Source organism: Hippichthys cyanospilos, chromosome 2, assembly GCF_059441005.1.
Source record: "Hippichthys cyanospilos isolate Australia breed blue-spotted pipefish chromosome 2, RoL_Hcya_1.0, whole genome shotgun sequence".
Lineage (NCBI taxonomy): Eukaryota > Metazoa > Chordata > Actinopteri > Syngnathiformes > Syngnathidae > Hippichthys > Hippichthys cyanospilos.
This window is the reverse complement of record NC_142370.1, coordinates 30,439,658-30,462,747: the sequence shown is the minus strand read 5'-3', so window position 1 is coordinate 30,462,747 and position 23,090 is coordinate 30,439,658. Positions and strand designations below refer to the sequence as shown.

Sequence of the window (23,090 nt, the reverse complement as noted above, 5' to 3'; positions counted from 1 at the left end):
CCCCCAGTGGCATTAATTTATCTTCAGTGGCTTGCTGCATATACGGTTTCACCGTGTCTTATGCAATCCCAGGAACTCATCTCTGAGCTATCCACATGTCACATTTGGAAAAGTGAAAGTGGTGCTATCATATCATCAGTCCCAATGCTAAATTGGGCGACAAAGGGCAGATCGGTTTTATCTAATCCGTGCCGGAAGAAGATAGAATTTCACTGATTCAGTTAGGTTTTATTATTAACTATGTTAGCTGACTAGCGCACGTTATGCTACGGAGAGAAAATGTTAAGATAACCACGCCGCTTCAGTGGGGACATTTTGTTTTCACTTGAACTGGTGTGGTTATCATTTTAAATTGCTTCCAAATTTGAATCTGGATCAGATGGAGTAAATGTTAACATAACCACGCCAGTTTGGTGAGAATATTTTCAAATGTTCTCACTGAACTGGCGTGGTTATCATTTGAAATTGCTTCCAAATTTGAATCTTTATCAGATCCAGATGCAATAACGAGTGCCTTCCTTTTTCATTTGCCAATAACATTTTGCATTAAGAATTTTAAAACTCCCTTAAAAGGAAAAAAAAGACAAAAACTCGTCAACTGCGGAAACAGGGATGCATTTGGCTTCAGGAGGATTTTCGTTTCTCACGTTCCATAATTTGCCTCAAGGTTTAATTGTATAAACAGCAGGTAAAACCAGAAGGGACTCACCATTGGCAAAAAAATACAGTTCAGGTCAGTACACTATTCCACACCTGCCAGTGTGGGATTCTTGTTTCGTAGGAGGGTAACAAAACCAGTCTGCATCCTAAAATCATTTCTGATTTAAAAGATCGTCGAATCAAACCAAGCAAAGATGTTGTATATTGAGGTATGTTTTTACTAAGAATAGAATATCACTTTTACTTAAATGAAATAGAGCAAAAGATTACAAGAAATATTATTAATTCAATAATAAATAAATGAGACCCTTAATAGTTACCCATTTAATATGAGTAGCTTTGAATTGAAAACAAACGGGACTTAGCACCTAAACAGAACTATTGAGTTGATATGAAAATAAATCATTATTCTAGGTTTGTAAATAGTATAAATTTAATGAGACGTATCAGAACTAATTTAGAGTGAATCCGCTTTTGTTTAAAAAAAACAGCATTATTTTTACTTAATTAAAAGAGGGCAACAGATTGCAAGTAATATTATTCCTTATATTTCATTGCTTGGTATTGAGTAGATAATTTATTGAGACCCTTAATATTTGCCAATTGAACTGAGTAGCACTGAATAGAAAACAAAAAGTGTGTGATTAACTGTTGAATATGCTTTTGATGTGTGAAATTAAATACATTTTTATCAGTGCTATTTAAATATCCAGAATTTCTATTTTTTTCCTAAACTCAAAATTTGTTGTTAGGTGTTTATTATTTCGTTTTCTTTTGTCTTTGTGTGTTCTATTCAAAGCTAACTCATATTAAATGGATAATTATCAAGGCTTCATATTTTCACTCAATTCAGTGACATTTATTTAATATTATTGCATCTAATCTTTTACCTGCGGCACAGCCGTCATTTGGAAATGCATCTAAATTAGCAGGACCAAAATAGTTGTCGTCGAAAGACAGTTTAAAAGATAGTTGCGCATCAGTGGAAGGCATTTGTGAGGGTCCGCGCACGCCTTCATACCAGTATGTCAGCATCAGAAACAGTCACAGTCGATTAGCCAAGCTTTAAAATAGAGATCTTACCACATGTGTTACTGACGTCTGTTGTAGTTTCACATTACAAGCTTTGCTTGCCCTGGTGACTCTTCCAGAGGGTTTTTCTGCCCTGATAGCTTCTATTTTTTCACCTACATGTGTCATACTGTTGGAGGAATCAAATTTTTTCCTTTGGCCTTGGGGGGTGTTGACCATCCCCCACAAAGTTCAGGGATTTTTGTTATGATTATTCTTTTTGATCGTTTTATTTATTAACAACACCATTGGCAACATTTTCCTCATTCACTCAGACATGTAAACGTGACTGAAAATGCTGCAATATGTGCGGTAGACCAGTAGTTGGCGATGTTGTGAAAAGAAACACAATCCTAATGCAAATACAGGGGAACCCCCCGCTATACGAAATTAATCTGTTACGGAGTTGGGATCGTAAGGAAAAATCGTTGTATGGTGGGCAACAGAAAGCTATGCTAATTAGCTAATGCATATAAAACCCCAGGTAAAAAAAATAAAACTTTTATGTACATATTAAAAACTAGTAACAAAATCGTATAATAATAAGTGATAAGTATAATATCATAAGGGCTACTTATATATAATACACATGCATATAAATAAATAACATCATAAATAACAAATATATAGAGGATAAATGAAACTTTGTTTACCTTTGGAGTGACGTGACTTGAGCTAGTTATGGCCATATTGTTATTTCCTAGCGAGGTTAGCCTAGCATAGCCTATACTAGCCTTCTTTGTATTTCTTGATTATCCCCAGCTTTGTTTCCATACATTTACATAATCATCTTCATACTTCTCCCTTTAACATCACTGGCAAACTTGGGACTCACGGTAAACCAATTAAAGTTTGAATCAAGCACTAAAACGCACAATAAATACCATATTGTAAGCACTCACGCGAGATCAAGTCTTCAGCATATCGGCGTGATGCCGTCCAATAGCAGACAAGCATCTTAGTGATGCAGTGACGCCGACCAATAGCAGGCCGGCATCTTAGGGGCGCTGTGAATTGGACCAATAGCTGACCAGCATCTTGCACGTATGCAGTGCCGCAAGTAGTGACATATGAGCGTGGTGTGACTCGCAGTTCGCAGACCGCCAAGTTTGAATTTGGTCATTGTTGCTGATGCCGTGAGGCGGGAAAAATGTCGTAACAAGGGGATGAAAAAATGTCATATTCCACTTGGTAACGTGAAAAAAGCGTAAACTAGGGACGCCGCAACCTCGGATTCCACTGCAGAGTGTTTTTGAGTCTTTAAGATTATTTAGAATACTTATACATCTAATACGACTGATGGTATTTTCAAATTTGAGTTAAAAAACGTACATTTTCCTGAAGGTGTATTTCAAGCTAAAGCAATAACTGATTTTGTTGTGACTGTACTAAATCTTATATCATTTTAAGTTGCTGAAAAAAACAGCAACAAAGGAACTCCTTAGATAACGGTTTCTCATGAATAGTAGTGTTCCAAAACAATCAAGTCACACAATATTTTTAACAAAATGGCGAATAAAGAGCAACATCAATAACATTAAATACTTGATGTCTTTCATTGTGTTTCCCTTCCTGGTTGTATTCACTGATGTCACACGAGTAGCTGGCAGACACGCCCTTCCTGTCTTCACAACCTGTTTCCCAGTATCATTCCATGGTGTGTTCAAGGCAACAACTCGGTGATCAAATTCATTACTTTAGGGACTTCTCCTTTTAAAGTTGTATATCACTCATCCCGGTTCAATTTTTAATCACTGGTGAATTTTCCCTTCTTTTTTTTTTATAAGTAAACAAAGACTCCTGTACAGTCACTGTTGATCCAGCAAGCACTATGCTCCGCTGCTGACGTCAGGCCAGGAGAATGTCAACAAAGCCGGGACTCCAAACCGAACCTCTCCCACGTTCCCTCCTCCCCTGCTCACATCAATGGCCCGTGTTTATAATAGGCTTCCCTGTACACAAGTGGCTGAGGCGCATGAAAGGAAAGTTACACATCCGTGTGTGTTGCTACGAATGTGGCAAGAGAGGGCCGTTCCAGCATGCCTTTGTGCTGCTTTGTTTGAAGTGTCCACATTCTGAAGCACTGTGAAGGGCTTGTCGGGCAGTCATCTGTGGGAGAGGAGCAAAGTAAACACAGGGCTTTGACGTAAAAAAATGAAATCATTCTTCTTTGGAAAATAAAGGACGGTTTACGTAGCGGCTGCGGGCCTTACGTACGAGCAGAATTTGATGCCGGTCACTGGAGGTTTCCAGATTTTGGTCCAAGTGGAAGTGATTACATGTCGAGAGCGATAGCTGAAAACACTCTAGGAATCATTAAACTAGTGGTTCTCAAATGGGGGTACGAGTGCTACTGGGGGAGCTTCAAAATTTAAATAGAACAAACAAATAAACGTGTGAAAATCCTTTAAAAATAACTATTAAATTAATTGTTTTAGGAAAATATAGGTTCATGAAACAAATTTTATGTTCAGTAGGTTATTAAATTTTATCATTGTAAAAATTCAGATTGTCCCACATACTAGAATGCTTTGCCCCAACCTGTCATGTGCCGCCTCTCGTTACCTGTCAAGTTAATGATTTATTTTTGCATCTCTACTATGATCCAAAAAGTTTTTTTTTTTTTTCTGTGGACAAATATTTATAATTATTTATTTTTGAGAAGGGGTCCGGCACTTTATGTTGAATATGATTTGGAGGAAAAATATTCATTAATAATTAAGTTAATGATTTATTTTTGTGAAGAGATCTCTGCTCCCAAAACATGCTTTATGTTAATATATTTGTGGACAAATATTTGTTTATAATATACATATTTTTTAGAACAGGTTTGACCCTTTATGTTGATTATTTTGTGTGGACAAATATTTTTTAATAATAAAGATAATGATTTATTTTTTGTGAACAGATCTCCACTGTAACCCCAAAAAAAGGACACTTTATGTTTGATATTTTTTTGTGGACACAATTCAGACAACTAATGGCATGTTTTAAGTTTTTTTATGCACTGGCTAAGGTGTACTTGCCTGAAAAGATATTTCACAGGGATACATCACTGAAAAAAGGCTGAGAACCACTACATGAAAGGATTATCTTATCTCATGCTTACTGATCTTATCTGGTGCTTACTGATCTGCACTTGAACATATCCAATGAGATCCAATGTAAAAGCGGTGTGAAATATTTTGAGTGTAAATACAGTAGGTAACAACAGAGTTTTGACAAAGACAGTGATGTTTACCAATGTCCTTGTAGTTTGCATCATGCTGAAAGATATGTCAATGAAATCATAATTCTCTATGTGGTCTGTACAACAATTACATTTATTACAAGAAGAAACCTTAAAAAAAAAATATTGAAGACCTGCGCTTTCATCATTTGTGAAGATCAAAATACTTCCTGACAAGAGCGTTTGAGGGACGCAGGATGTTGTGAAAGCCACACATCCTCCCATCAACTTCTACTATGTCACTAATTGCTAAATTGCCGCTAATGTTTATTTACAAGCATGCCACCAGAGAGTGGGTGGTATTTGTCACTCATTGTAATCACAGAGCGAAACTCATCTGTGATGACATAGGGACAGAATGTAAACGGAAGACAACAGATGGAAAAAAAGCAGAGGGCGTAAGGAAGTGAAGGAATTTTTCGCATAGCATTCCTGCCCAGGGGACGACATGGCGAGACGACGCCTCCCATTTTTTTCCTCTAGGCAAGGGGGTGGGGAGGTTGGGGTTCATGGGTCGAGCCTGCCGAATGCTGCATTGTGTCCCAACCATTCAAAGGTTAATCCGCTCGACGTGCAACGGAAGCTGCAATTCCAGAAAACTGACCTCTGTGAGAAGCTTGATCGGGATTAATGTATTATTTGCAGTGTAAATATGATATATACATATATATATAAACAAGCCCACACAGGCATGGGAAGAGAATGCAAACCCTAATCAGGAAGCCTGGAGCAAGCTGGAATCAAACCCAGGACCTCTGAACTGTGAGACAGACGTACTAGCCAGTCTTCCACCATGCCGCCCCAAGATTTATGAAAAATAAAAAATACATTCAAAGGTTTCCATTATGAATCACTATGAAATGATTTTTTTCAATAACTATTGTCTACAAAGCTGGTAAAAGATATTTACTTGAGTAATTATTTGAATTAACATTAAATCGTCAAAAAAATAAATCGTTTTTAATCTCAATGACTGTTGTATTAATTTTCTTGGATTTTAATACATGGTTTTTTTGTCAAATACAAGTGTTGAACAAAACTCCAAATTTTTTCTCACCATTATACTGTCATATTATTACAGGTGGTGTATTTTTTTCTCAGTCTTCTCATGGAATTTGTTATTTGAGCAGGGTGCTTTGATGGACAGCGAACACAGCGTTTAAACTTGACTTTGCAAAGTATGCATTCTTTTTTTCAAGGGTTTTTTTTTCCAATGAGTTGTAAACAACATTTTCAAGTAAAAATACGTAAACGCCGCTCTTTGCGCCTCAGTTTGGTAGCATAGTTAGCAGAGTTCACCTGCCACAGGAAGTAAATCGAACCGAGTTAATATTTTAAGGCTTTATTACATTTTAATTAATCTGATATGTGTGTATAAAATTCTCTAAATGTATACTTTATTTCTCTTAAAAGTACCATCATATTGTACGCAGTGCTGTTTGGCATTGCTGCCCAGTCAAAGTGATACAAATACCGCTAAATTAATACCGGTTCATCCAAACAAGCATTGATAGTTTATCAAATTGTGAGGTCGGAGTACATCAACAACATCATTCTGGCCAAAGAAATCTCCAAATAATAGCTGAGCTCCCAAGCATCAGTTGTTTTTGGGTTCAGCCAGTTCACACTAACCGCCTCAACTGGCAACGTATGGGAACCCAATCAGAAAACTCAGACAGTTTTTTTTTTTTTTTAAAGATACTCTGTTATAACAATCAAGTCCAAGGGAAAACAATCTGGACTTCCTGATATGGGGTTTCCCAGGGAAGCCGCATTCACTCATTTCTGGGTCATGACATCAGTGGCAGCGACACAGAAGTGTTTTGATTCAAGCGGAGGAGATGAGGAAGCTGGTGGGGAGAAAAAACCCACTGCCATCATGGCAACAACAATACCTCCTTATCCTGGGTGCCAATGCAAATCAGCTGTAAACAGTGTCAGGGTTTGGGCGGGGGGGGGGTTATTGAGAGTAAAAAATAGAACAGTTGCCAGATTTAAAATAAAAACAAATGCAGAACTAAAATGCAGAACTACAGTCATTTGGGATTTTTGGTTTTGTTTTATGGTTCCATGAATGATCACTTTTAGAGGATGCATTTCTAAATGCGTCTTCTATGTAATTAAAATTTCTGTCGCACAAGGAAATGGAAAAAGCAAATTCCTTTATATACTTTATGCACGCCCATGTTGGAAGTTTAACGTGAGTCCATTTGCCAACGCGCCTTCACAATGGACGGTAACAGTGGCATGATCTGTTCAGGTGATGACATTTAATATGTCACCACTCTAGATTTCCCACGAGGATAAATGTGTACAGATCTCACTGGACATCCCCCCCCTCTCCCCCCTCCCGCCCCCCTTAACCTCCGTGGGAAGGTGACACAAGAAGCCTTCTTCCTGGTTCAGCACATTCCTTGTCTTTTGACAGGTTTTCGAAAAGACACGTGTCTCCTTTTTTTTTCGGCACTTTTGTCTTGGTTCAGAGCTAAAGTGCTCAAAAATCCGACAACATAATACAGAACTTGAAGCAGGTTGAGTTAAAAAAAAATGCATATCGACTGAAAGACTAGGCGACAAATGATGGCAGAACATAGCATATAATTAGCATTTCAAACTGATCATCAATTTTTTGCTGATTATGTTCAACCTATGAATTGCACATTCAGTGTTGTACCATTAAGATTTCACAAGATAAAGAAAACCAAAAGTCATTTTGACATTAAGGACATTAATCTCCAGATACTTAAGTTTTCTATTGATATTTAAACATCTGGGATTGAATACATGGGCTCTTAAAAAAAAAAAAAAAAAAAAAAAAAACTTAAAAATACGTCCCTGGCATTGAATGAGTTAATTCCAAGAATAACGTATACAGTTTACGAGGAGCACAGTGTAGGAGTGATTTGCATGTCCGCCTCACAGTGCAAAGGTAGCCGATTCAATTCCAGTTCCGTCCATCTTGTGTGTGGTGTTTGCATGCTTTCCCCGTGCCTGGCTGGGTTTTCTCCGAGTACTCCGGTTTCTGCCCACATTCCAAAATCATGCATGGTAGATATATTGGACAATTGAATTTGTTCTCAGGTGTTTTCTGTGATTGGCTGGCAACCAATTCAGGGTGTTCCCCGTCAGCTGGGATAGGCTCCAGCATGCCCACCTTTGTGAGGATAAGCGGTCAAGATGGATGGATGGATATACAGTGTAGGAAAATTACTTTTAAAATATTCTACATTTTAATTCATACTTGTCATAATTTTACAGTCAAAATTCAAAACAACCAAAATAATGCATGCTTGCTTTTCAATACCTTTCATTACTTTATGGGGAAAATTCTCCCTATATTTCCCAAGCGCAGAATTCCCAGCAACCCGAAACCGACCGAAAATTGTTTGCGAGTGGCCAAGAGAGTGTAAATCTGAAACAATGCACCTTTACACCCCGGTAAAAGTAAACTCTCTGAGGAATTGATAATGACAAATTACAGACGGGCCTATTCATAGGATACTACGAAATCCCCTCTGTCAACAGTGTCATTACCAACAGGAATCTGGGGGATCAACCCAGAGGTCTTATTTCCTGTGATCTCAACTCCCATAAGGAGAGGTCTGAATCTGACAGCAGTCACACCATTGTAAACACTGGGAGCCTCAGTGCGTCATTCCCTTTTTACACACAGATTACAACCACCCTTAAAAAGCCACAACAATAGTCATAAACAAACCATTCACCCACCCTCCAGTAGCCAAACCCCTAATTGAGACAAGTGGGGATAATTTCCTGGAAGAGTTGTATGAGTGGTTCTGGACAGGTATGTTGATCACCTTTGACCCCAAAGGAGGCCTGCGCTGACATGAAAGTTGACCCGTGGTGACCCTCGGGGTCCTTAACGGGCCTTTCAATGAATGCTCAGCCACAAAGGCCACACTTTGATGTCCACAAGAGCACTTTTCCCATGGCCCCACTCGTCAAGATTCCTCAGGATCAGTGGGTGGGTGGGGGTGGGGGCGGGGCTACCTGAGGAGAGGTCAGGCCACACCGGAGGGTACCCACCGCATAGCTATTCCTTTTTTCCTTTATGACAGCTCTAAAAATAACTAACCCCCAACCCATTACCTCATCCGCTCCCCTGCAACAGACACATGCAAACTTTCACACATGCCGACGACTTCCTTATTTGGGAGGAGTTAAAACCACTTGGCAGCTAATCCCGAGCTCCGGCGGATAATATTTCAGGGTTTGTGTGTTTATTTGCGTGTGTTTTAAGTGTGTCAGCTCGAGCTGGTCAAGTTTGAAGCTTCTCAGGCACACTGTAGTTGAGTGGACAGCTGCCAACTATAACTCTCTCCTCAGGCGTCCCTGTGTGGTGAGATCAGTGCTGGGAGAGGATGAAGCATCGGTCAGGAACATCTTTAACTCAAGACCACACAGAACCAGAATAGTTATTCAGTTTGTTTACAAGCGCATTTTAAGCATGCTATAGGTTAACTGGAGTACTCAGTGAATGCATGCTCCTAATGGGATTTAATTTACTGGCTGAAATATGTTCATGCTCGTGCAAAACGTTTGTTTCCGGTTGAATGAAAAGCTGGTTCTGTGAGCAAGTAATGACACGATAACCTCAAAAGCCTCATTCACTGATACAGTAATTCATAGTTTGAGCGCAAGTTGAGCATATGCCTAATTGCCATGCACTCACACACATACACACACACACATATATATATATATATATATATATATATATACATATATATATATATATATATATATATATATATATATATATATATATATATATATATATATATATATATTAGTTTCCTCATTCTCTGGCTGCTGTGTGGCATTGATTCTCTCCTCTGTTGCCCCCCCCCCCCCCCCCCCCAAAAAAAATAAACACCTGTTCATAAATATTGTGATGATTGTTTTCACACTTTTACTGATTGAAATGGACTACAGTGGGACTGTGCATGTGCATTTTGGTGGCTATTGGGGAGAGTTTTCAGATATTTTGAGACATGAAGTGTTTATGACAAACAGACAGCAGGCATTTGGCATATATGTTTGCGAACTTAACTGAAAGTTGACATTTTGTAGCAGGTCTTCACGGTATGCATATCACATGTGACATTTTCAATGATTTTTTTTTTTCAGACAGGAAATCTATATGACAGCTGGCGTTGTGTGCGCCTTTGATTTTGTTGACGGCCATTTTTCAACTGTAAATGGCACACTTAAATGGCAAGACAGTGATAGTGATGTGAAGTGATCTTCAATTGTTCAGAAATTGAGGCCGCCATATATCAAATGTCTGATTTATTATACTTTAATATATGTTCATGGATTTTAAAATGGTTGCCGTTCACACACGTTTTGCATCTCACATACAATTGCGCAAAGTTATTGCTAAATCACACATTTATACATCAGACCGAATCCATGTGGCTCACAAATTTGCTCATACAATCAGTGAATGAAGCTCATTGTTTGTTTGTCCCATCAGCATAAGTGACATGTTTATGTGAGAGGAGTGAGGCTGCTCTTCATGCTGAGCTGCAGGGCAGTCTGACCAGCCTCCTCTAATTATGGGGTAATATTTGTCAATCACTGTCATTACGCACACAACACCAGAAGACACTTGGCACGGGTCCTTTCCCGCAACGCTAACCCATCACATCTCCAAGATGACTAGCTGTCAGAGGAAAGTGTGGCAGATGATTTTTAGGGTGCTTTGAGCCATTTAAACAGGAGCACTTCAGGGCTTGATTGCCTTATGGCTACATTTATGATCCTTGTGTAATACAGAATTTCCTCCCTAGTAGCTTTATTATGATGAGGGTGGCCTCTTTTCCTTGTCATTTCTATACATTAGCAAATCCATCTGTATTATGTGTGTAATTTCTGTCATAAAGTGGGGCCGTGTCATGTCGTGTGAGCATGTCATCAGGGGGAGGAGTTTTATTTGTACAACACCATTAGAGCACAAGGCCAGTGATAGAAAGACATTAAAAGAATATAGGGAACCAAAGCCAATAGCAAAAGAGGAGATTTAGCTTTATTTCGCTATTTAGGATTGCGCAGAGTCCTTGGAACTATAATATTCTCTACCATTGCCATTGAATCAGCAAGGAGAGAAAGCCATTTTCGATGCTTTAAAGCAGGGGGTCAAACCCACTTTAGCTCAGGGGTCATATGGAGGAAAATCTATTCTCGACTGGTAAAATCATGTTATGTAACATAAAAACAATTAGAGTCACTTATTTGCAGATTATACTGGTCCCAATTCCCAAGGAATGGCAGTGTTCAGCTGTGACTATCCATCTAACCGATTCATTTTCTAAAGCCGCTATCCTCACAAGGGTCACAGGCTTGCTGGTGCCTATCCCAGCTGACGTCAGGCGATAGGTGGGGAAACCCCGCCAGCCATTTGCAGGGCAAACAGAGACAAACAACAACAAAAATTTCGTGTGTGTAATACACCTGTCATGCATGTTTTTGAAATGTGGGAGGAAGCCGGAGTGCCCAGGCCTGGGGAGAACATGCAAACTCCACATAGGAAGGCCGGAGTATGGTAAATTTGAACTCGGGTATATATTTTGTCTCCTATGTATATCCCAAAATAACATTTTTTTTCCTTATATTGCATAAAAATGAATGGAAATTTACTATGATCTTTTTTTCCTTTGTTTATAGAATTATACCTATTATATACCCATTCTGTATAGAACACATACGATGAATTAGAAGATAAATCAAAAATTATTTAAAATGATTGTAAATGAATAAATAAATAGGTGTAAAAACAATCAAACACAAAATATACAGTTGGAAGGAAAATGCCACACATAAAACTTTGTTCAGCTTCTTTTCAAGGAGTACAGTGAAATGCAAAGAAAATTCAACAGAACATGACGGTTCTGTTGTGTTTCACTTTGGACACTGGTAGTACCCATGTAATGACATTCATGACAGAAAAAAAGTAAAATCATGAAGAAGTACTGCTGTCATGTCAAATACGGAACTGTTGCGTGTTAACTGTCGAGCGTCAAATAAAATAAAAATAAAAGCACTTTTCTTTACGACAGTGATTCTACATTACCGAGAAAGAAAAGGATTTGCGACAAAAAAAATGTGAACTGAGTTAATATGTTACAAGTGTCATACAGAATTGCGATCAAGGAAGACAGGTGGTGTACCAGGTCAAGGATGGGCTGAAGGATTGAGCTGATAAGTGTTTATAGAAAGCGTTTTTTTTTTTTTTTTTTTTTTTTTTTTCCATTCATTGGAGCAGGTGTTCGTTGTGAATAATACATTGTGTTTGACAGAGGGACACATTGCGCAAGCCCTTTTTCCGGTTTCTTTCCACATGGACTGACGCGATTGTTTTGACCTCTCACTTCCCAAAGCCATGCATGATAGGTTAATTGAAGACGCTAAAGGAAGTCTTAAATGCATTTTTGTCAATGTTATGGTTATGTTATGTTTTAACAATTAAATTGTGCAGATGTGTACGTATAATTTTTGTATGGATTTTTTTCTATGTGCTATGCCAAGGGTTCTCAAATGGGGGTACTAGTAACCCTTGGGATACTTGAAGGAAATTCAGGGGGTACTCGAGATTTTTAATACAACAAACAATTATGCAAAAATCATTTCAAAAGAATTATTGAATGAATGAATTGTTTCAGGAAAATAATATTTCATAAAACAAATGTTATGATCATTTTTGGGGAGGATAAATATTTATTCATAATAAACCTAATTATTTTTGTGAAAAGATATCTACTATGATCTGAAAGAGGATGCTTTAAGGAGTATTTTTCTGTGGAGAAATATTTATAATTATTCATTTTTGAGAACAGGTCTGACACTTTAAATTGATTATTTTTTGTGGAAAAATATTTGTTAATAATTAAATTATTGCGTTTTGATAATAAATTTCTTCTATGATCCAAAAGATGACACTGGGTTGATTTTTTTTTTTTTTTTGTGGACTAATAAAAAATGAAATTTGAAAGGGTCTAATAAATCAGACACTGATGGTATGTTTTATAGCACTGGTAAAGGATGAATGGGTGAATCTTCTCTGTCATTGGATAGAAGCAATATACTGCTGGTCTCATTTTGATCATCTCTATTTTTGTCATGCACAAAGCTAACCATTAAACGTAGTGCTTACATTGTTTTGGAATAAAAATTATGTCTAGATCCCGTGTCAACCCCCATCTTGGAAAAAACAATCATTTGGTCTTTCCATGATTCTCGAAAGAGGAAGACATATTAAACGAAGCGCTTTGCTATTTCAATCCAAATCGCCTAACGTTCCAATGTTAGTGAAACCATGACTCATGAGTCCAAAAGGAAGAGATCCTGTTTTACGTGAAGAAGCTGTTTGCCTAGCCTGTCTTCAAATCTTCCTGAGATTTGATTGAGCAACTGGCCCCAGAGCAAGCAATGCGGCTAAAAGTGCCACCCCCACCCACCCCTGACACATGGGCCCGTCATTTGAGCCCTGCTGACCACGCAGGCAGGCATAACTGCAACTCCGGAGAGACGCACTCACCGCTGGCATTTCAAAGCTCTGCCACCGTCACGCCGTTTGACTTGGACCGCTCCGTTTTCACACACCTCTCCAACTGGGCATGAGTTCATCATATGCACACCCCATAAGCATTCAGAACGGAGTCAAACACATGCTTTCACACGAATGCAACAATAGACATCATGCATGCTTCTCAGAATTTGCTGCAAGGTATCCAAGTACAAGGACACATCTGTGCGATCAACTTTTACACAAGATACTCCGTTCCATGTCCGCTAATTCCGGTTATTTCAATGTATTGAAAACCCCACAGGTTTACCCCTGCTTGATTTGTGGATTGTCTTGAGACAGTTTAACAGTATTAAAAGAGTGTGCCTCAGGCATCCCAAAAGCAAGTACGAACATTCCGATGTTCTCGTTGACATTCCTGTCAATAGGAAGGGGAACCCCCCCCCTGAAAAAACACTTCGGAACACAAGGTTTCTTTTTTTCAGTTTTGAAAACCATCCACAAAAAGATACATTTTGTTTTCATGTGATTGTGTATTTTTCTTTTTTATTCACACCTGCAATCATCTGGTTTTAATGTTTAACCCCATATGTAGTATTTTGACCATGTTTGGGTCATTTTCTTCCACATCATTCTCACAGTGTTTTTGCCATGGTATGGCACACTCCTGCCAGTGTGATAACTAAGTGGTTGTGCCATGTCATCAGGGACAATACTTACCCACAACACAAACAGTTTGAACTGCTGCAATCGGGCAGACGTTCCAGGAGTCTGAGGGCCAGGACTGCCAGGCTGTCAAACAGCTTCTACCCACAATCAATCTGGGTTCTGAATAAATCCCTCATGCACGAATGTGCCTCACCACCTGTCACTTTACCACACGCACACATGCACCTTACAAATCCTGCACAGTGCAGGAAAGCTGCTAAATACACAAAATTTTGCACTACATTATATTCTGCATTATTCTCATACGTGTACAGTTTCTTCCACTCCATCTACTCCATAATATGCTCAGAATGTAAGTCTATTCATTTATTAGTGGTTCATTATTACTGCCCTTTTTGCTCTTACTGTTTTTTTTATTTTTTATTGCCTACTTTATTATTTACTCCGTTGTGAAATGTCTGCTCGGAGAAGTGACCAGAATGAAGATTTCATTGTGTTAGATTACTATGCATATGACAATAAAACTCTTGAATCTTGAAGTTTGACATGTTGTAGCCATCTGGGTGAAATTTCAGCTCCACAAAATACGCCAAAGTGTTAAATACACAGTCACTGATGACAATATTGCTGTAGATATGCCCAAGCAATGTGATAAATTAAATGGCTTTATAAAAAAATAATAATACTACACAATGCCTATAACAGTTCTATACCACTGCAAACTATAAAACAGTCACTGAGGAGGAGCCTTGAAAATAAAAACTTGAAATTTTTTTTTTTTTTAATTTCCGATCTAGTCATTATATAAAAGTCAAATGTTTACAACCTCAACTTATAACTACCTTTCAGGTTTTCACTTATTTAAGTTCAAAGAACCCTATAAATTTTATTACACTTCATAAATGTGTGTTGATTATTTACAGGGGGAACAAAATCCAATTTCACATCTTTGTTTGAATCCTGAAATGTGCATAGGGTCTAAATATTTAAAGGGAGCTTATACTTTTGCAAGGCACCGCGTCAAAGTGTTTTCGAACAAGTGAAATCCCTTAAATTAAAACAATCCTGATCAATAAAAGTGTGTATGTGCACCCACATTGTTTTTGATACATAGTGGGGACCAAATCCTGGGTTGTACTGTTTTGTGGGGACCTCTTCTACTTGTGCAGACAATTTTGATGGACCCCTCCAAATTTGGACCTCTTTTTGAGGGTGGAGACTTTTAAGAGTATGGATTTGAATTGGATTTTCTGTGACGTTAAGGTTGCAATGTTAAGGGTAGGTCGCTAGGAAATGCGTCGTCAATGCCATGTCCCCACTATGATAGAAAATTCCTTTTGCGTGCATGTGTGTGTGTGCCTGTGTGCGCCCGTTTAGCACTTGCCATTCAAAGTAAAACCAAACTAGAGCGCTCATGCGGCGTGGGTGTGGGTGAGGCACAGGTACTTGGGGGGCGGGGGAGTCATGCGTGCTTTTCAGACAATAACTTTGCGCGGGAAAAAGGGAGCTCTGGGATGGGGAGGAGCGAGGACCGGGGTGGGGCGGCGATGGGGGATGGGAGCCAATGCAAAGCTTTTTATCTCCAGTTTCCCACATCCTGTGAACGGCTCCAAACGCGGCCACCCAATTTGAAAGAATGAGTGGAATGCGTCCATTCAAGCGCCACGCCCCTTTCCCCGCTCTTTGATGCGCAAACCGCTTAAGAGGCATTGTCAGGCAACTCAAATAAAGACCATAGACCTGGACTTCACTTTAGCCAATAAACCTCTGTGTTTAATGTGGAAACAATCAGGTAAATGGCAGGGGGTTAGAAAAGCTGGAATGCAGGTGATGGATTGCCCCCAGTTTATTATGTGCAGGGCCTTGACTATTAAAAGGGAAGTCTAGCCAAAAACCTCTATAATAATATCAAATACGCATGCTTGGTTTTCTGCATTCCCACTAATAATGCATTCCCATTAATAATGTGTGTGTAGAATATTAGTAGATTGCTCTATACATTTATATATACTTTATCCTAAATGTTTCTAGAGAGTACAGCGTTCCCCCATTTAATGCAGGAGTTATATTTCCAAAACTAAACCACAGTAATTGAAATCAAAAAGTGGAGGTTGAACTTAATTCAATTTTTGCTTATGAACACTTTTTTTTTAAAGTTAGGTTTCATTTGTTTAACAACAAATTGATAAAATATATATTTCTTATTTCCCTGGTCCAATTTAGAAGTAACAAAACTATATAAAAAATATATTGAGGTAAACCTGCAATAGACATGTCATAAAAAAAAATCCATGTAGCAGAAGTTGATGTTTTTTTTCTAATAAATACATGAATTTGCTTTTAATTTGATTGGCAATTAAAATAGCAACAAAAACAACAAAAGAAAATCTTACAGTCATAAATCCTGCAGAGTGAAGCTGCGATAACCGAAACAAACGAGGGAACACTGTAACAAAAAAAAAACCTCTTCACTTGCTCTTTAAAAAAACCGAAATGTAAATGCCACAAATATTAATAGTGAGTACCAACTACTTACTTACACTTTTGAAACATATTTCTAAGTTTAGGAGAAACATGATAAAGTGCCATCGTTTAATATGTAATTTGATAGACACTGCAGCTGTGCGCACGTGATTTTCTATTTAATGGATGATCTTCTCCTCACAATGTCGTCAGTTTCCCGCTAAATGAGGCTTACAGGGAGGTATTTGGGTTTGGAATGCTCCTCTACTCCTCCCCCTTTTTTTAAACCCGAGTCCATAACGCCGAATTGAAAGGCTCCCCCCATTTTGGCGCGTTTTGATTCCCGCCACGTCTGTGTCTGGCGGGCTGGGTTACGGAGTTCACTCTCTTTTCATGCCGGTGATTGACGTAAGTTTGGAACGGGTATTCGCTCTCCTATTGGCCAGAAGGGCGGAAGTGGGCGAGGCGGGGCGTAGCCGGCGACGCCCATTACTACCGCCATTTAAGAATCCTCCCCCCCAAGCCTCTTGTTACCAAAGCCGGTGTCTGAGTGTGGTACTCGGACTCGGAACGCCGTCTTGTTTATGTCGTCGGTTTGTATTCGTTTGTTTACAAAACACCGCGGGGAGGCTGTGATCGCGCGTTTAATTTAAACGCAAACCCGCCGCCTCTCCCCTCCGGACGACATTCTCCACTTTCTTTTCCTTTCGGGAGGAAAGCGGGTTTCCCTCTATCCGGATGAAAGGATCCTTAGCGCATTTTTGTCCAGAGCCACGGGAGAACCTCGCCAACGGGATTATAACTGCAACTCGTCCAAGCCGAGACCGACGTCGTTGTTTTATTTTTCCGCGGGACTTGAAATAAAGGAATGCTGCTTTCCAAGCTCAACTCCCTGGCTCACATTTCCAGCGACATGCCGGCGAAGCTGCAAGTTCATCCAGGTTAGACGCCCTTTTTTTTATGCGCCGTCATGGAGGACGAGGCGCAGTAATGGCAGCGCGCTCTCAAGGGCGCCACTTTTATTTATGACCCCAATTTAGATGTTACTAAAATCTATTGTAACGTAGAAGCGTTTGTGAGGCTTTTGGTGGTCATTTGGTGGCTGGTTGTAACCGGAGATGTTTGTGTGTTCAGCGAAGGAACCCTTCGAGAAGCTCTACCAGGTCGGGGCGGTGTTGGGCAGCGGGGGGTTCGGTACCGTGTATTCCGGGACTCGGACGTCTGACGGATCACCGGTTAGTATTCGATTTAATTATCACGGCTATTAAAATTATCATGCATGAAATGACCAAAAAAAAAAAGCTTCAATCGCATTGTTTTTAATGTGGATTCTGCTTGGCTCAGGTGGCTGTCAAACACGTCGCAAAGGATCGGATCTCCGAGTGGGGGGAGCTGGTGAGTAACGTCTATGATGCACCCAATATTTTCTGACGTATTCATTTTTGCGAGCGCGTGAAATGACGTGCAATTTGCGTGCGTTGACAGCCCAACGGCTCCCGGGTTCCGATGGAGATCGTGCTGTTAAAGAAAGTGGGCACGGGCTTTAGGGGCGTCATCAAGATGCTGGACTGGTTCGAACGAGCGGACAGCTTCATCATCGTCATGGAGAGGCCCGAAAACGTCAAGGATTTGTTCGACTTTATCACGGAAAAGGGCGCCCTCCCGGAGGAGCTGGCCCGCAGCTTCTTCCGTCAAGTGCTCGACGCTGTGCGTCACTGCCACAGCTGCGGCGTGGTTCACCGGGACATCAAGGACGAGAACATCCTAATCGACCTCCGGACCGGAGAGATCAAGCTCATCGACTTCGGTTCCGGAGCCCTGCTGAAGGACACAATTTACACGGACTTTGATGGTGAGAAGGCAAAAAAAATTGACGATTTTGTGTGTTTGTTTCTTTTACGCTCCTCTACTCATTCTATTTTGAAATTGCTAAGTGGATGTTTTGAAGTTGAATCACCTCGGCGTGGCAGTCTTCGAATACAAACCCAGTCAGAATTATTACAGGCAATTTGGCGCCTTCTATCGGTCAAGTGTGGTATTTTTACAACTCAAAGTTTGTAAACAAAGTCACATGGCTGCTCCCCCGCCCACACGTACTCGCTCTTCTCCCTTGCTCTCATGCATGCACGCCTTGTCACGCTCCCTGGCACCTGAGACCAGATAACACATGCACAGAAGATTAACCTGATTCAGACGTTTCCATTTCGGGAGGGGGGGGGAGATTTTATGTTAAATTTCAATTGGGAATTTTGAATATATTCTAGTCCATGGGAAATAACTGGTAATCTAGGGCAGTTTAATTGCAAGCAATTGTATGCATATTTAAACCATGCTAGTTAGTCCATTGTAGTTGGTTTATTATTTTTCACTTACCTTGATTAGTCCTTTTATGCTACTATTTGAGATGATGTTAATTGTTGATGCAGTTCTCATGGTTGCTTGTTTTCTTTTTAAAGGCACACGGGTTTACAGTCCACCAGAATGGATCAAGTACCACCGCTACCAGGGACGCGCGGCAACTGTGTGGTCGCTCGGTGTGTTGCTATACGACATGGTGTGCGGAGATATCCCCTTCGAACACGACGAGGAGATCCTCCGAGGGCAGGTCCTCTTCAGGAGGCGAATCTCCGTCGGTAAGCCGAGCAAACGTTGTCATTTTTCACACGGTGGAGTATTGTGACTAACCGGATGTTTACCCCCCCCTTTTGCAGAGTGCCAGCAGCTGATCAAGTGGTGCCTATCTTTACGGCAGGCCGATCGTCCGTCCTTCGAGGACATCATCAACCACTCGTGGATGCAGAGCACGACCTCCTCGACGCTGCCGCCCGCGCAGCAAAGCGACAAGACGAGCACCGAGATCAAGTTGCACAGCATCAGCCACGAGCCCTCGGCCTTCACGTCCACCTCCGTGGCCGTGGCGCTGTGACGGCGAAGGACAAAAAAAAAAAAAGAAGCACCGTGTTGAGAACCTCGCCATCCTCGTGCCTCACTTGATTTACTCCCCGTGACCACACCAGACCACCATCAATCTCCATGAACTCTGATGCGTGATTGTTAGTTGTAGGAGGGCGTGCTCAGCTTGCAGAATAGCACATGTTGCCAGGAGAGTGCCAGTTATGTAACCACTCTACTGCAGATTTGTTTTTAAAAGTGCCTTATGAGACTCTTGAGGGGGGAGGGGGGGACCTGGAAATACTTGAATATTGGGAATGCAAAAAAAAAAAAAAAGGCTAATGTTCTTGATGGTCTTTATTTTATTATTATTTTTTTTACTACACTCAAGGCTCTATCTCCTTTTTTTTCACTCATGGGCCTAGATCAGTGAAGCCTATGCTGTTACGTTACAACCACTACTAGCACTACTACTGCTCAGTCCAATCTCATTAGCAACCGGAGAAACCTCACAGCTCTGGCAGCATCCTGTGCAAACAACAACACTGGACTTACCTCACCCGCTTCTCGACCACAGAATCTGCCTTCTTTCTTTCACGTGTCCCATCCGCTGCCCGAATGGCTCCTTTAATGCAAAATCAACCACACCCAAAAACGCCTTCACATTTTGAAAAGAATATGTCGAAACAGTGCCTCACACAGGTCTTAAAACATTTGGTGGGAGGTGCGATTTCTATAATATGGTATTTATTTTTTTCCGCGACGAGCTTCTTACGGAGATTTTATTTATTTTATTTATGAGAAGAATTACGGCTGTTTGTATGTTTCATTCCACAGTCACTGAAGGGCCCACCATTATTTAAGAGACAAAAGCAAGAATATTTTTTGACCATATTTATTATGGCTTGAGTTTTGTTTTTTAATAAAAGAGCAGACACGTGTATATATGTTTGTGAATGTCCTGTAAATAACATGTAAATATTTCCCAAAGCACTTCCATGTTAGTGTATTTGAACAATGAACGTCTACTGATACTGAACTGTTGGATGCAGTGTGTTTGTGTGTATGAAAGTGACAAAACTTATTTGGATGCAGCTTTGATTGTTCATTTCCTTCAACCATTCAGATTAGAATTGTAAATTATGTTAGAAATTATTTTTTATACGAGTTCAATAAATATTTTTGTTACAATGTTGACTCTGGAGTTTTGTGCTTCAAAAATACTTCAAAACATGTTGGACAGATTGTAGGTGTGTATTGTGGTATCACCCTTTATAACAATTAGCATTCAAATGTTATAATTTATAGCAGTAGTTCTCAAAAGGGGGTACCAGTACCCCTGGGGGTCCTTGAAAGAACTTCAGACAAACAAACATGCAAAAATCCTGTAAAAATATTGAATTGTTTCAGGAAAATGAAAGTTCATAAAACAATTTTTATCTTCATTATTGTACAAACTCAGATTCTCCCCCATACTGTGGGTGTTTATATGTTCAATAAATCAAATCAAATACTAGAATGGTTGGACCCACTTGTCACGTGCCACCGCTCGTTACCTGTCAAGTTAATGATTTATTTTCTGACACATGACACATCTCTACTACGATCCCAAAAAAGGACAATTTAAGTAGAATATTTTTGTGGACAATATTTATTAATAATTAAGTTAATGATTTATTTTTGTGAACATATCTCTACTGTTACCCCAAAAAGGACTCTTTCTGTTTAATATTTTTCTGTGGAAAAATATTTCTTCTTTTTTTTTGTTTTTTGGTATGACACTATATAGTGTTTTTTGTTTTTTTTTGAGGAAAAATATATTTAATAATTAAATTATTTTTTACTTTAGAACAGATTTTTCTATGATCCAAAAGAGGACACTTTAGGTTGATTTTTTTTTTTTTTTGTGGACCAAAACGAAAGAAGTTTGAAAGGGACTAAAGTTTGATAAAGTTGAATTATTTTTTTTTTCATTACCCCAAAACGCTTTGCACTGGTTAAGGGGCACTTGGCTGAAAACATATTTCACAAGCGGTACATCACTGAAAAAAGATTGCAAAACACTGATTTACAAAATTGATAGATTATGCAATTGATGTGCTATTTGACTAAAGTGCTTATGTAAGTTTTGCTTGAGTTAAGTACAGTAGCAGTCCATCCATTATATAGAAGCAATTAGAGGTCTCATGTTTTCTTTATCCAGCACCAAATAGTGATCCCATGTTTACTTTATCCAGCAGGAGTCTCATACTGTTCATAAGCTTACCAGAAATATTGTTCATTGTTTATGCTATAAGTTTATAGCGCTCACTACGTTTAAAATGTAACAAACTAAATATGTGGATTTGCAGTTACAGTAGCTGCTACCTACCAAATAGTGAGTCCACACTTTTTTTAAAATTGCTGTTACTGACAATTATTTATTATTACACAACACAACATTCATTCAAGTAGACTATCAGCATTTTCCAATTGTAAAACAAGTGTAGGGGCATTGCGGTATTACCATACAGAAGATATAATCACGTGTTTTGCCAGGTTGCATTGTTTAGGAGGTGTGAAGTGATCAAGTGAGATGGTGGCGTGTCCCAGTGTGTTTAATCTCACTAACAAGCTCAAGATGTTCGTCTTGTTAATCTTGACGCTGGCGGGCTATGAAGCATGCTCACCTGAACAGACGACGGCTGCACATTTAATCAGTAAGCGTGCACGCAATGGGACTACACCAAATGACACCACCGGGACCCCCCAACACACACGCCAGAGAGACAAAGATTTACTCGCAGCAAATAACACTCCGTTTAACAATACTGCTGCTTTTGATGTCTGCTGCATAGGAAATAGAAATAACAGCATGTAGGTGGAGAGCCAAAACATTCTAAATAAAGTATGGAATCGTCAAAAATATGAAGTAAATGTCCTTGGCTTCCATACTGTACTGCATTGTAAAAATAATTGTTAGGTTTTACACAATGGGGATTTTGGAGTTAAGAAAACAAAAACCAAGATAAGCGATTCAAGCAGATGTTAGACTGACTTTTTTAAACAACTTTTTTTTTTATTCTACTGTTAACTCAGTACTTCTCAGTTATATGTTGCAAAACTCCCTATGAAAGAGAAAACCTTTCTCGCCCCCCCCAAAACTGAGTTGAATTATAGCCCATCCAATATGATCAAAATTTAGCGGCAAAACAGTCGGTGATGATAGGGTTGTGTTTTGGCCAATCCAAATTGGTCTACATTAATAGTTCTAAAATAGGGCTCAATTGAGTTCAACATAAAGCCGCCTGGATTTTCTGATACGCCTTGCCTCCCAGCAGTGTTGGGCAGGTTATTTCAAAACTGTAATAATGCATTAATTATTACTTATTACAGTCATTTCAAAGTAATAAGTTATATTACAATATTACTGCATTTGAAATGTAATTAATCCCTTTGGAATGTAGCTTCACAGCATAGTGATGCATTGTTTATGCTTTAGGCAAAAACAATTACTGCATTTCACAAATTCAGAGTTAATATTCAAATTCAATTTCAGTCAGCTAGGTTAGGGAAAAA

General features: G+C 39.4%; 1 protein-coding gene across 1 annotated transcript; it reads left to right on the top strand.

Annotated features, from left to right (window-relative positions):
• The first annotated feature begins 17,178 nt into the window (after positions 1-17,178).
• On the top strand, positions 17,179-20,729 carry pim1 (Pim-1 proto-oncogene, serine/threonine kinase). The gene is made up of 6 exons (XM_088408727.1): positions 17,179-17,581; positions 17,775-17,875; positions 17,985-18,035; positions 18,126-18,492; positions 19,097-19,273; positions 19,352-20,729. The coding sequence occupies exons 1-6, from the start codon at positions 17,509-17,511 to the stop codon at positions 19,564-19,566; spliced, it is 984 nt and encodes a 327-aa protein (XP_088264853.1). The 5' UTR covers positions 17,179-17,508; the 3' UTR covers positions 19,567-20,729.
• The last annotated feature ends 2,361 nt before the right edge of the window (positions 20,730-23,090 follow it).